This window comes from Taudactylus pleione, unplaced genomic scaffold (genome assembly GCF_031769625.1).
Source record: "Taudactylus pleione unplaced genomic scaffold, aTauple2 ptg000557l, whole genome shotgun sequence".
Lineage (NCBI taxonomy): Eukaryota > Metazoa > Chordata > Amphibia > Anura > Myobatrachidae > Taudactylus > Taudactylus pleione.
The window spans coordinates 317,230-332,867 of NW_028284959.1; the positions used below are offsets into that span (position 1 = coordinate 317,230).

The 15,638-nt window shown below is 46.0% G+C and overlaps 1 protein-coding gene across 1 annotated transcript in view; it reads left to right on the forward strand.

Moving 5' to 3' along the window:
* Window positions 1–15,638, forward strand: part of LOC148481864 (dachshund homolog 2-like) — a 324,209-nt gene that overhangs the window by 206,233 nt on the left and 102,338 nt on the right. Inside the window, exon 8 of the mRNA XM_088452903.1 lies at window positions 11,854–11,895. Within this exon, the coding sequence (XP_088309029.1) occupies window positions 11,854–11,895 (42 nt within the window). The remainder of the gene's footprint in view (window positions 1–11,853; window positions 11,896–15,638) is intronic.

The window sequence follows — 15,638 nt, forward strand, 5'->3', positions numbered from 1 at the left end:
TTGGGGTGGCAGTTGGTGGGTTCCCCTATTTGAATGTTGAACTCTGCTGCAGTCCCAGTTCTGGAGCCTCCACTGGCGATAACAGAAGGATTGTGGCGGTAATTGTACTGCTGCACACCTTACGACATAGGCTTCCCTCTGCTCCGCGAGAACCGGGGAATCTTGCCGCTGGCGGTAGCACTGTTATCGGTAGTGGTGACCCATTGATGTATAGTCCCCTTGGACGCCAGATTTAGGGCCTGATTCAGTGGTGGACGCTATTGCAGCTGCGACGGCATCTTTTTATGCAGCGTGACTGCGCCTTTATGCTAATGCCGCAGCCAATTGACTACCAACGGAGACGCTCACTGACTGCTTTGATAATCCACCGATGTGCTTATGAAGACGCACCATCGGTCATTCCATCGGACATTGCACCAGCCCTATGGAGGCACAGAATGTCCATCAGAACATGGCCGATAATGCCAGTGCAACTGCGGCAGCTGGACGCGACACGCCTGCATCTGGCTAGCACTCCCTGTTACCACCCAGAAGCCGCCACTGAAATTGCCTCTCTCTGGAGTGGCGCATCAAGGGGGGGTCGAACGGGACACGTATCCTGGGCGGCGTCTAACCCATCGGTACGGGAGGGGTGCTGCCGGGGCCGCCATCTGCTGTCCAGGGCTGTGCGGTTCGTGGCACTACACACTGAAACAGACACGACACTGGCGGTGTGTTTGTTTTAGCACTGCAGCCAATAAGAGTCAAACAGACTCTTATTGGCTGCTGATCCCACAGCCGGAGCCAGGCTGGAGCTCACTCATAAGTTCCGCTTTCATGCTCCCGCAGTAGGTGAAGTGAGAGACGTCATGACGTTTCTCCCATAGTGCCGAGCGGGACCGAAGGAGCAGGAGGCGGTGGGCGCAGGAGCGGAGATTCAGGTAAGTATAGTTATATGTGTGTCTTTACAAGGCACTAGTACTGAGGATCTGTATAAGGGGCACTGCATAAAAGGCACTACCGGGGGCACTGTATAAGGGGCACTGCATAAAAGGCGCTACCGAGGGCACTGTATAAGGGGCACTACTGGGGGCACTGCATAAAAGGCACTACTGGGGGCACAGTATAAGGGGCACTACTTGGAGGACTGTATAAAAGGCACTACTTGGGGCACTGTATAAGGTATAAGGGGCACTACTGGGGGGCCACTACTACTGGGGACATTGCATGATGGGCACTACTACAGTGTGCATTGAATAATGGGCACTACTACTAGGGGCATGCATAAGTGGCACTACAACTAGGGGCATTGCATAAGGGGCACTACTACTGGGGGTATTAAGGTGCTTATGGAATTGTAAGGAATGTTCCCAGAGTGACGAGAAACGGTGGTCTCATGTTGACACGCCCCCATTTTTCAGTGGCCATGCCCCTTGTGGCATGTGGCCACGTCCACTTTTTCGCCGTGCGCAAATTGTTGGGAAGGGGGGGCTCAGTTTTTCATCTAATATCCTAGTTACACCACTGTCTCTTTGTCCAAATTCGCTCTGTGGCTTTCGGCGGTAACCATCGGGACGCAAGCGCAGACTGAAAATAGTGGTCGCATGCGTCCGACATCAATACACCTCTGAATCGCCCCAAAATGCTGAATTTCAATATGAATATGAAAAATCTTCTTAAATTGTCTCATATGGATATTCCAGTTTCTCGTGTATGTATTGTTGTGTATGTATTGTGGTGTATGTATTGTTGTGTATGTATTGTGGTGTATGTATTGTTGGGCGTGTATTGTTGTGTATGTATTGTGGTGTATGTATTGTTGGGCGTGTATTGTGGTGTATGTATTGTTGTGTATGTATTGTGGTGTATGTATTGTTGTGTATGTATTGTTGGGCGTGTATTGTTGTGTATGTATTGTTGGCCGTGTATTGTAGTGTATGTATTGTAGTGTATGCATTGTTGGGTATGTATTGTGGTGTATGTATTGTTGTGTATGTATTGTGGTGTATGTATTGTTGGCCGTGTATTGTATTGTAGTGTATGCATTGTTGGGTATGTATTGTGGTGTATGTATTGTTGTGTATGTATTGTGGTGTATGTATTGTTGGCCGTGTATTGTAGTGTATGTATTGTGGTGTATGTATTGTTGGCCGTGTATTGTAGTGTATGTATTGTGGTGTATGTATTGTTGGGCATGTATTGTAGTGTATGTATTGTAGTGTATGTATTGTAGTGTATGTATTGTTGTGCGTGTATTGTTGTGTATGTATTGTGGTGTATGTATTGTTGGGTATGTATTGTGGTGTATGTATTGTTGTGTATGTATTGTTGGCCGTGTATTGTAGTGTATGTATTGTAGTGTATGTATTGTTGGGCGTGTATTGTTGTGTATGTATTGTGGTGTATGTATTGTGGTGTATGTATTGTTGTGTATGTATTGTGGTGTATGTATTGTGGTGTATGTATTGTGGTGTATGTATTGTTGTGTATGTATTGTTGGCCATGTATTGTAGTGTATGCATTGTTGGGCATGTATTGTGGTGTATGTATTGTTGGGCGTGTATTGTGGTGTATGTATTGTTGTGTATGTATTGTCATGCGTGTATTGTTGTGTATGTATTGTGGTGTATGTATTGTTGGGCATGTATTGTGGTGTATGTATTGTTGTGTATGTATTGTTGGGCGTGTATTATTGTGTATGTATTGTTGGGCATGTATTGTTGTGTATGTATTGTTGGGCGTGTATTGTTGTGTATGTATTGTTGTGTATGTATTGTTGGGCGTGTATTGTTGTGTATGTATTGTCATGCGTGTATTGTTGGGCGTGTATTGTTGTGTATGTATTGTTGGGCGTGTATTATTGTGTATTTATTGTTGGGCATGTATTGTTGTGTATGTATTGTGTATGTATTGTTGGGCATGTATTGTTGTGTATGTATTGTTGGGCATGTATTGTTGTGTATGTATTGTCATGCGTGTATTGTTGGGCGTGTATTGTTGTGTATGTATTGTTGTGCGTGTATTGAGGTGTATGTATTTTTGTGCATGTATTGCTGGGAGTGTACTGTCGTGTGTGTATTATACGTGTATTGTTGTGTATATGTATGTTGTGTATGCAGAGCCGTAACTAGAGTTTTTGGTGCCCTGTGCCAGAAAGAGCATTGGCGCCCCCCTCATTTTTCAAAGGAACATAATGCACCCAAAAAAGGGCCATGGCTTCATGGGGAAGGGCCAGGGAAGAGATAGGAGAGGCCAGGAGATGCTGGGGATAAATAGGGACATAATATAGTGCACCTGAGAGAGGGCCATGGCCTCATGGGGAAGGGCCAGGGAAGAGATAGGAGAGGCCAGGAGATGCTGGGATAAATAGGGACATAATATAGTGCACCTGAGAGAGGGCCATGGCCTCATGGGGAAGGGCCAGGGAAGAGATAGGGGAGGCCCGGAGATGCTGGGGATAAATAGGGACATAATATAGTGCACCTGAGAGAGGGCCATGGCCTCATGGGGAAGGGCCAGGGAAGAGATAGGGGAGGCCAGGAGATGCTGGGGATAAATAGGGTCATAATATAGTGCACCTGAGTGACGGCCATGGCCTCATGGGGAAGGGCCAGGGAAGAGATAGGGGAGGCCAGGAGATGCGGGGATAAATAGGGACATAATATAGTGCACCTGAGAGAGGGCCATGGCCTCATGGGGAAGGGCCAGGGAAGAGATAGGGGAGGCCAGGAGATGCTGGGGATAAATAGGGACATAATATAGTGCACCTGAGAGAGGGCCATGGCCTCATGGCGAAGGGCCAGGGAAGAGATAGGGGAGGCCAGGAGATGCTGGGGATAAATAGGGACATAATATAGTGCACCTGAGAGAGGGCCATGGCCTCATGGGGAAGGGCCAGGGAAGAGATAGGGGAGGCCAGGAGATGCTGGGGATACATAGGGACATAATATAGTGCACCTGAGAGAGGGCCATAACCTCATGGGGAAGGGCCAGGGAAGAAATAGGGGAGGCCAGGAGATGCTGGGGATAAATAGGGACATAATATAGTGCACCTGAGAGAGGGCCATGGCCTCATGGGGAAGGGCCAGGGAAGAGATAGGGGAGGCCAGGAGATGCTGGGGATAAATAGGGACATAATATAGTGCACCTGAGAGAGGGCCATGGCCTCATGGGGAAGGGCCAGGGAAGAGATAGGGGAGGCCAGGAGATGCTGGGGATAAATAGGGACATAATATAGTGCACCTGAGTGAGGGCCATGGCCTCATGGGGAAGGGCCAGGGAAGAGATAGGAGAGGCCAGGAGATGCTGGGGATAAATAGGGACATAATATAGTGCACCTGAGAGAGGGCCATGGCCTCATGGGGAAGGGCCAGGGAAGAGATAGGAGAGGCCAGGAGATGCTGGGGATAAATAGGGACATAATATAGTGCACCTGAGAAAGGGCCTTGGCTTCATGGGGAAGGGCCAGGGAAGAGATAGGGGAGGCCAGGAGATGCTGGGGATAAATAGGGACATTATATAGTGCACCTGAGAGAGGGCCATGGCCTCATGGGGAAGGGCCAGGGAAGAGATAGGAGAGGCCAGGAGATGCTGGGGATAAAAAGGGACATAATATAGTGCACCTGAGAGAGGGCCATGGCCTCATGGGGAAGGGCCAGGGAAGAGATAGGGGAGGCCAGGAGATGCTGGGGATAAATAGGGACATAATATAGTGCACCTGAGAGAGGGCCATGGCCTCATGGGGAAGGGCCAGGGAAGAGATAGGAGAAGCCAGGAGATGCGGGGATAAATAGGGACATAATATAGTGCACCTGAGAGAGGGCCATGGCCTCATGGGGAAGGGCCAGGGAAGAGATAGGAGAGGCCCGGAGATGCTGGGGATGAAATAAGAGGAAGCTACAAGCAAGAATAATAATAAACAGAAATGTGACAGGCCCAAACAGCGCCCTCTGACCTGTGGTGCCCTGTGCCATGGCACCGGCCGCACTACCCTAGCTACGGCCCTGTGTGTATGCATTGTGTGTGTATGGTTGGGCGTGTATTGCTGGGAGTGTACTGTTGTGTGTGTATTGATGTGTATGTATTGCTGGATGTGAACGGTGGTGTGTATATTGTTGGGCGTGTATTGTTGTATGTGTACTGTCGTGCATGTATTGTTGTGTATGCATTGTATGTGTATTGTGTGTATATGTGTGTTGTGTATGTATTGTGTATGTATTATTGTGTGTATATTGTTGTGCATGTATTGTGTATGCATTGTTGGGCGTGTTTTGTTGTACGTGTATTGTTGTGCATGTATTGTGTGTGTATTGGTGTACGTGTACTGTCGTGCATGTATTGTTGGGCGTATACTGTCATGCATGTATTGTGTATGTATTGTTGGGCATGTTTTGTTGTACGTGTACTGTCGTGCATGTATTGTGTGTGTGTGTGTATTGTTGTACGTGTTCTGTCGTGTTTTTATTGTTGTGTGTGTATATTGTTGTGTATGTATTGTGTGTGTGTATATTGTTGTGTATGTATTGTTTGTATATTGTTGTGTGTGTATTGTGTGTGTATTGTGTGTATATTGTTGTGTATATATTGTTGTGTGTATATTGTTGTGTATGTATTGTTGTGTGTATATTGTTGTGTATGTATTGTTGTGTATGTATTGTGTGTATATTGTTGTGTGTATATTGTTGTGTATGTATTGTGTATATATTGTTGTGTATGTATTGTGTGTATATTGTTGTGTATATATTACAATCCTCTGCGTTATATTGGAAACACTGCAGATTTATGACATGTTGGAGATATGAATTGCTGATCTATCTGGGACAGATTTACTAAGGCTGTTATCAGTAATCTCTGTAGTGTCTCATCGTAATTTACGAAATCTGAGCCCTGAGATTACACAAATATGATACACGTTACAGCGTTCTCTAGAGACTCATTGCCCCCGAGCCGGTATATACAGTACATCTGTTACGCACAGTACCAACCACGGCGAATGTTGCAGCGTCACATTCCCCATTTTGACAGGTTTACGGACTGTGATTAAAGAACAAATTTCAATAAAAAGTTGCATTGTTAAATCTAGAGAGTTACGATAGATAACAAGAATTGCACCTGACATGCAGAATAATAATGACTAATCGGCATGCACCTTTGTGCCCATGCACGTGAGCCATCCAGGCGCTGTTAGGCTGCTCCACTTCTACTGTTGCATCGCGCTAAAGTCATTTGATGGTGACATCTACATTGAATGAAAGCACGAAAACAGCATATTCTATAGCCCGGCTTATTCCTATCACACGCTATTTCTAAGTGATCCATCCTGCAATGATAAATAATGATAATAAATAGTTTACATTAGCCGCCCGGCCGTTATTGGTGCGGCGTACGCCTGAACCTGCGGATTACTGAGGCAGGTGCTGCGTACAGACATTGCTTTGTTGCTCTCTCGCCAGATATTTACAGCGAAACATTTTCCCAGTGATTGAATTTTCAAAAGTACTAAAATACCAGTGAGAAATATGTTTCCCAGCAGCTTTACGGCTCCCCAGATACATTCGCTGCAAACCTTGTGTCTGCTAGGACGCAAACCGAACATTGCTAAAAATATATGTATTTTGCCATTTTAACTGGCTATTCGGCCTTACAAAGGACACACTTGCAATGCCACCGGGATTGTCAGTATTTTAGGATTAATTCTGCAAGAGGGGCACTATTTTATTAAACTGCGCTGGCGTAATGTGTTCCTGACTGTTATACACCTCTATTTTATAAAGGTTATTTTACATCTATACAGGAGATTACAACCTCTATTATTTTCTGCACTATTTGCTTTTAATGGACAGCAAGGGACGTAATATTTATTAAGTCTAAGCAGGGGGAGGACATAATAGCAGCGCTGTCCTTTATAACCTGCTTTATAAAGTTGTAAAATAAGCCTCAATAAAGTGGGAATAATTACTCAGGGGCAGGAAGCTGTGTTTTCTATCTGCTCGGGAACATTGTCTGTATTCGGGGTTATGGACCGTAAAGTGCTAAGCATGTTCTGACAACGGCGCTCTGCCGAAAGCGCGCTCTGTAGTTTCTGCACAAACTGTTTTTTGGCGAAAGCTGTTAAAGTCTGTTTATTTCTCCAAAAGCCAATTACAACGTTTTCTTTATGTGGACAGATGAAGCTAAAAATGGATAAATTCCTTTAACGTATAAATGGGTCAATGAGCGCTCTGGCGTAGATCAACCTGCACCAACCGCCATGTTTCTTGAAATAGAGCTAAATATTCATGGAGAAGTCTATAAGACATCCCCCATGTTTGCTTGTGTCCTTTCCAATACTGTAGTCATGTGTCCAGCGCAGCACCGGTGGTTCTGACCAGCGTACTGCGCCAGCCCACCGGACAGCCCGCCATTACAGATATCGCTATGCTTCAGAAAAGCTGGGGAAGTGAGATTATGACAGGTGGACTGTGACACGGTTACCACTTACAGTCACATCAACAGTCATTATAAATACCTACAGTATGTGTGGAGTAACCTACCTTATACTGTGCATCGGATGCAGATTATTCTATTATCGCAGTCCTGAGTGAGTCGGTGGGCCTGGAGAATCGCCGCGAGATGCTGAAGCCATATTTCTTGCGTACGGAATCGCAGTCGCAGGGTGACATGTCTCCGAAATGGTCGTGACATGCCTGCTTTATTTACAACACCCCCCCCCGTTACCTTCTCCAAACGCTCCCTGACCGACCATCACACTGCCAGTAAATTGCCACAGTCAGCGACTACGGTAATGTGCCTTGATGCATGCGCTCTGCGGCTTAGACGCTTACGTGGTTTACTGATAATCTCTCACTTCGTAAACGTCAGCAATGTGTACATCTATGAATCGGCCCAGTGTTGAGTCTATTACCCCCTCATTGAATATGCAGGACCCCCCGGGACATTGTACAGCAGTGTAATACAGGGCTCTGGGCAGGATATGGGTGAAGATAATAAAACATGGATTTAATTAATGTCACCATATTCATATGTTATACTTATAACCTTTTTGCTTATCTTGGCCCTACCCTCTGGCTGTACAACGATGCAATCCACCGTGAATCATATCATTGAGCGCCTAGATCTGTCCTAGATCCGGGACTACGGTCTGCTGTTTTTGGATTCTGGGTGAGCTTCTCCAAAATTCGAAGACTTGTGGACGTCCAGGAGAGTGACCAAATATACAATAAGCTGGGTGTAATCAGTGCTTAAGGGGCCCATTTATCAATAATCAAATACTTCATGCGATCTATGCTATTAGCGCCCATTGTCGCACTGCAGTCTGCGATTATAGCGCTCAAATGTAATAAATAGCAGCCGTAGCCCGTCCCTGCGTCTGTTTGGAGTGAAGTGACTGCATTAGCTGTCTCTTCGCTCCTCTATCGGATTCCTGCACATGCTCGGTCTACAGACGAGACATATATCGGATATACCTGGTGCGATCCCTCCGTAGCACATCTGGGGATGCTGAATATTTGCAGTTGTCCCTCGGAAACATGTGTTTTCATGGAATATGATGCAAATATTTTATGATAAATAGGCCCCTAAGTCTGTTACATCCCCAGGTGTTACTGCGCACTTTTAGGCGTTGTATGCACAGGAAGTTACTTGTGGTCACTGCGAAATAAGCCCAGACTGGACGGTCTTCAAAATAGTTCATCTGCTGATCATCAGTCGGAGTTTCAGTATTCATGGTACTGGATTCAAATCCTGTGTGGACCATATATAGGGCCAGTCGCACCCAGGGGACCAACCAGCTAATGGTGGCCGTATTGTGACTGCGTCCCTCATTGTGAGCAGTGAATTACGCTGGCTGATCTGGATTATCCATTTTGCAGCAGAAAACTGGAGGTGGGAGTGTCAGGTCTCCGCCCAAAATCTTGAGTGGGGCCCAAGGGTATCTTACACCAGGTCTGCTGCTGGTGTAGCACTGGTCAATGTAGCAAAGGTAACGCTACAAGCCTCTATAAGTGCATGCTCTTAGAATAAGTGGGATCTATGAAGGGGCGTCTCTCCTCTAATGGCGGCCGGCTTTCTCTCCGTGCCGCTGTGTCGGAGAGAGACACCCGAACACTGTGGCCGGTGATTCTGGTTACTAGCTGGCAAAGTATCACCGTAGTCACACTGTAATTGTGCCACCTTTCCCGCAGATGTTTTTTCTATACCCGGCTCTTTGAAACAATGAAATACCGGTCACTAAAACTAAAAAAGTCAACACAAATACATAGGAAATGAAACACAGGTCTTTAATAGCGGAACCTCTGAGTTCACATTAAAATCAAATAACATTTCTGCACACAAGTGGATATAAATATAAATGATTCAAAGAGAATTGATTCAGCAGATGTTAGTATTCAGAATTCATCCAAAATCATAAACCACTAAAGCACATTTGCTAATTATTAGGTGTGGTCTACTTTCAGGGTATAAACCCCTAGTTTGCATTATCGTCCCGATTCAGACCCGTTCGCTAGGCTGCATTCGCACATAGCCTGCCGATGTTCGCAATCCGCGCATGCATATAAGACACAATGCGCGTGCGCGAACCAGCCCATGCGATTGCTCCTTGTACACAGACGCCTCGCTAGACGGAGTGACAGGACGGTGGTAACAGGGGTTGGTCTAAAGAAACGGGGGAGTGGTGGTGCGAACGCAGGCGTGTCTGAGCGTCTTAACTCCGTTTCAGAGGCGTTTATAATTAAGATGCAGCGTCATAGTACACGTCACATGGTTGATTTACACACTGAAGCTCTCGCAGTGCTTGTGGTAGGGGATGCTGTCAGGAAGCCGACGGTCGAAATACCGACCGCTGATTTCCCGACTGCCAAGTCCCGACAGGGTACTAATGACAGGCGTCGAAATCCCGACACCTGTCATTAGACCTACGCCGGGAGCCCGATGCCCGGCATACCAAAAGAAGGTAAGCCAGCCGCGGGGAGGTTAGGGTTAGGCACCCCTAAGGGAGGGTTAGGGGGTGGGTAGGGCTAACATTACTTACCTAAATCTGCTGTCGGGATCTTCGCCCCTGCCGGGCTTCCAGCGTCGGGATTTGCGGCTGGCGGTTATACACACTGATTCCTGCGGTAGGGTATGGTCAGCCACAAGTGCTGCGTATGGTTCCGATGGTACTCGATGTTACCGATTGTTGCATACACTTCCTGGAGATGATGTGTATTACTAAGGGAAAGTGGGCGTCTTAAGTCAAGCTGGTGGGCGTCTAAATACACACCGCGATTGCAGGAAAGGTTCCTGGACTGCACACCCTGAATATATATAATGGGAGGTGATACCTGATGAGACTTATTGCAGGCACAGGAACAGACAAAATCTCAGGTGCACAACTCCAAATTACTGATTATATATAAATACATTATGCAATAACATTTTGCAATCAATAGAGGCTTTTAGCATAATCATGGCCAAGGTTATGGGCCTACCCACCATATCCAGGTAACCTCTGTAGGGTAGGTCCCTAACATACTAGGGTTCAAATCCAGAGGGCAGGACACCCCTAAATCGGCACAGCCGTGCCACCCCAGGGCATCGCATATATATAATGGGAGGTAGCACCTCCCATTATATATAGTCAGGGTGTGCTGTCCAGGAATCTTTCCCATATGCTCCATTTAATGTGCTTTATTGCACTTCTGAGGGAAAGGAGACGCCTTCAGCCTGGACTAGCACCCCTATCTTATTGGTTTAAAAGCATGGAGTCTGGTAATGTATATGCACACTAGTAATAGGCACAATTTTAGGTAAGTCCTACAAATTATATACTGTAGTGCAACTTTGGGTTGATTTTTGGGGCGTGGGTCCCCTGGATTGCTTTGGATAACACATTCTTCCTTTTTTGCACTATTGTAACACTTTACTGTTTGTTTTTATTATATTTGTATTGTCACCTTTCCATGTAGCTATAGCTGCTCTTATCTTTCTTACTTCACATTTCACTTTTCTCTTTATGGCGATGCCCTGGGGTGGCTCGGCTGGGCCGATTTAGGGGTGTCCTGCGCTTTCGATTTGAACCCTAGTATGTTAGGGACCTACCCTACAGAGGTTTCCTGGATATGGTGGGTAGGCCCATAACCTTGGCCATGATTATGCTAAAAACCTCTATTGATTGCAAAATGTATTTATATATAATCAGTAATTTGGAGTTGTGCACCTGAGATTTGTTTGTTTCTGTGCATACACTCACCACATACATACACACACACGTACATACGTACATACGCACATACATACATACACACAAATACATACACATATACATACACATACATACAGACACATACACACATACATACACCATATACATACTGTACATACACACGTACATACACATACATACATGCAAATATACATACCATGCATACACACACACACACACACATACATACATACATGCATATATACATACATACACACACACGTACATACGTACATACGCACATACATACATACACACAAATACATACACATATACATACACATACATACACATACATACACCATATACATACTGTACATACACACGTACATACACATACATACATGCAAATATACATACCATACATACACACACACACACACACCACATGTTTACGAAATACAACTGGTAAAAGTGACCTGTATTCGGATGCATAGAGTCATCCCGCACAGTCCAATCTGTATATCGGTAGGCGACATGAGGGAGGGGGTAACCTGCTGCCCCACTGTTACACAGGGGGTGTTTGAGGGTCGGCACTGCCTGTAATTGCCCATGGGCTGGTTATTTATGTCGTGTGTCATAAATGTGAAAAGTTGGATTTTAAACAATGTCATTTTTCTCTCTACTTTTAGTTACGGTCGGCCTTGCTAAGTATAGATTTGGACCTAGTAATGGTAGGTACACTTTAAACTTATCCATTTCTTGCTGAGCTATTTTGTAAATGAATTTACTTTGCGGACTTAGTCGCAGTGACAGGTGGCGTCCCCATAGGTTGAGGTTTTAGGGGGGAGATTCTGGCGTCCCTCACACTGCTAGTTGGGTGACTCATTTTAGTTTTAAAAGAGAAAAAAATGAAAGCAATAAAATATATTCATGTGTTGTCAGAAACCCGTGGCTTGAAATTAAATCTAAGAGATTTCTAGGTTTATTGCTGATGGTATTTATGTGTGATTGCCGATGTGGGTGCTTATTTTGTTGTCGGTGTTGTGCAATGTTAGTGGTTAGTGATGTAATCATGTTTTTAGTGTTGTGTCCAATGTCACGAGTGACCTAATATATAATGTCTATGTCTTTTTGTTTTTATGAATGATGTCATTAGGAAATCTTTCGGGGTGGGGCGTGAAACCTTAACATGATGTCAACAGGAAATCTTTGGGGGTGGGGCGTGAAACCTTAACATGATGTCAACAGGAAATCTTTGGGGGTGGGGCGTGAAACCTTAACATGATGTCATCAGTAAATCTTTGGGGGTGGGGTGTGAAACCTTAACATGATGTCATCAGGAAATCTTTGGGTGTGGGGCGTGAAACCTTAACATGATGTCATCAGGAAATCTTTGGGGGTGGGGCGTGAAACCATAACATGATGTCATCAGGAAATCTTTGGGGGTGGGGCGTGAAACCTTAACATGATGTCATCAGGAAATCTTTGGGGGTGGGGCGTGAAACCTTAACATGATGTCATCAGGAAATCTTTGGGGGTGGGGCGTGAAACCTTAACATGATGTCATCAGTAAATCTTTGGGGGTGGGGCGTGAAACCTTAACTTGATGTCATCAGGAAATCTTTGGGGGTGGGGCGTGAAACCTTAACATGATGTCATGAGGAAATCTTTGAGGGCGGGATGTGAAACCTTAATAACCTGAGATAGCGGTTTGTATGCGCCTTTAAGTCTCTGCCACGTGTATTTGGAAATTCACCACTTTCCTTTTGTCCTTTGAAAATCCTCTATGATGAATGGGATCTAACAGTCGCACACATCTACAATGATTTTGTTGTTTTGTTAATGGCTTATTTTACAGTATATAAATATTAATGAAGCGTTAATGTTGGTTTGTACGGTTTACTCGCCTGTAAGTAGGAGGGAGATGGAAGAAAAGCTGCTGACACAGCGGCAGGATTATGGCTGGAAATGAAATGTTTCCCGCAATGTGTCTGCGCAGACATCTGTCGTTCCATATGGATTCATAAATAGTCGCATCAAACTTGTTTAGAAGACACCTTAACATCACCGGGGGAGAGGGAGGCTCCTCTCAGAATAACATCTAACATAAGAAATAGTGGTGAAAGGCTGGAACTGTTACTCTGGGGCCTATTCATCATCACTTCATTTTTACAGAAGCATTTTCACCTGCACTTGTAAAAATTAAGTTATCGGGCCATTCATCAAGGAGATAAAGCAGGAGATCTCCCCATACACTAATATCACAGATATCCCCATACACTAGTATCACAGATATCCCCATACATTAGTATCACATATATCCCCTGCTTACCTTCCTCTCCCGGAATGGCCGCTGTCCCCATACACTAGTATCACAGATATCTCCTGCTTACCTTCCTCTCCCTGAATGGCCGCTGTCCCCATACACTAGTATCACAGATATCTCCTGCTTACCTTTCTCTCCCGGAATGGCCGCTGTCCCCATACACTAGTATCACAGATATCTCCTGCTTACCTTTCTCTCCCGGAATGGCCCGCTGTCCCCATACACTAGTATCACAGATATCTCCTGCTTACCTTCCTCTCCTGGAATGGCTCGCTGTCCCCATACACTAGTATCACAGATATCTCCTGCTTACCTTTCTCTCCCGGAATGGCTCGCTGTCCCCATACACTAGTATCACAGATATCTCCTGCTTACCTTCCTCTCCCGGAATGGCCGCTGTCCCCATACACTAGTATCACAGATATCTCCTGCTTACCTTCCTCTCCCGGAATGGCCGCTGTCCCCATACACTAGTATCACAGATATCTCCTGCTTACCTTTCTCTCCCGGAATGTCTCGCTGTCCCCATACACTAGTATCACAGATATCTCCTGCTTACCTTTCTCTCCCGGAATGGCCGCTGTCCTCATACACTAGTATCACAGATATCTCCTGCTTACCTTCCTCTCCCGGAATGGCCGCTGTCCCCATACACTAGTATCACAGATATCTCCTGCTTACCTTTCTCTCCCGGAATGGCCGCTGTCCCCATACACTAGTATCACAGATATCTCCTGCTTACCTTCCTCTCCCGGAATGGCCTGCTGTCCCCATACACTAGTATCACAGATATCTCCTGCTTACCTACCTCTCCCGGAATGGCCAGCTGTCCCCATACACTAGTATCACAAATATCTCCTGCTTACCTTCCTCTCCCGGAATGGCCAGCTGCACCCATACACTAGTATCACAGATATCTCCTACTTACCTCTGTCTCCCGGAATGGCCCGCTGTCCCCGTACACTAATATCACAGATATCTCCTGCTTACCTTTCTCTCCTGGAATGTCCTCTCTCCTCATACACTAGTATCACAGATATCTCCTACTTACCTTCCTCTCCCAGAATGGCCCGCTGTCCCCATACACTAGTATCACAGATATCTCCTGCTTACATTCCTCTCCCGGAATGGCCCGCTGTCCCCATACACTAGTATCACAGATATCTCCTGCTTACCTTCCTCTCCCGGAATGGCCTGCTGTCCCCATACACTAGTATCACAGATATCTCCTGCTTACCTTCCTCTCCCGGAATGGCCCGCTGTCCCCATACACTAGTAACACAGATATCTCCTGCTTACCTTCCTCTCCCGGAATGGCCCGCTGACCCCATACACTAGTAACACAGATATCTCCTGCTTACCTTCCTCTCCCGGAATGGCCCGCTGTCCCCATACACTACTATCACAGATATCTCCAGCTTACCTTCCTCTCCCGGAATGGTTCGCTGTCCCCATACACTAGTATCACAGTTATCTCCTACTTACCTTCCTCTCCCAGAATGGCCCGCTGTCCCCATACACTAGTATCACAGATATCTCCTGCTTACCTTCCTCTCCCGGAATGGCCCGCTGTCCCCATACACTAGTATCACAGATATCTCCTGCTTACCTTCCTCTCCCGGAATGGCCTGCTGTCCCCATACACTAGTATCACAGATATCTCCTGCTTACCTTCCTCTCCCGGAATGGCCAGCTGTCCCCATACACTAGTATCACAAATATCTCCTGCTTACCTTCCTCTCCCGGAATGGCCAGCTGCACCAATACACTTGTATCACAGATATCTCTTACTTACCTCTGTCTCCCAGAATGGCCCGCTGTCCCCGTACACTAATATCACAGATATCTCCTGCTTACCTTTCTCTCCCGGAATGTCCTCTCTCCTCATACACTAGTATCACAGATATCTCCTACTTACCTTCCTCTCCCAGAATGGCCTGCTGTCCCCATACACTAGTATCACAGATATCTCCTGCTTACCTTCCTCTCCCGGAATGGCCCGCTGTCCCCATACACTAGTATCACAGATATCTCCTGCTTACCTTCCTCTCCCGGAATGGCCGCTGTCCCCATACACTAGTATCACAGATATCTCCTGCTTACCTTCCTCTCCCGGAATGTCCCGCTGTCCTCATACACTAGTATCAC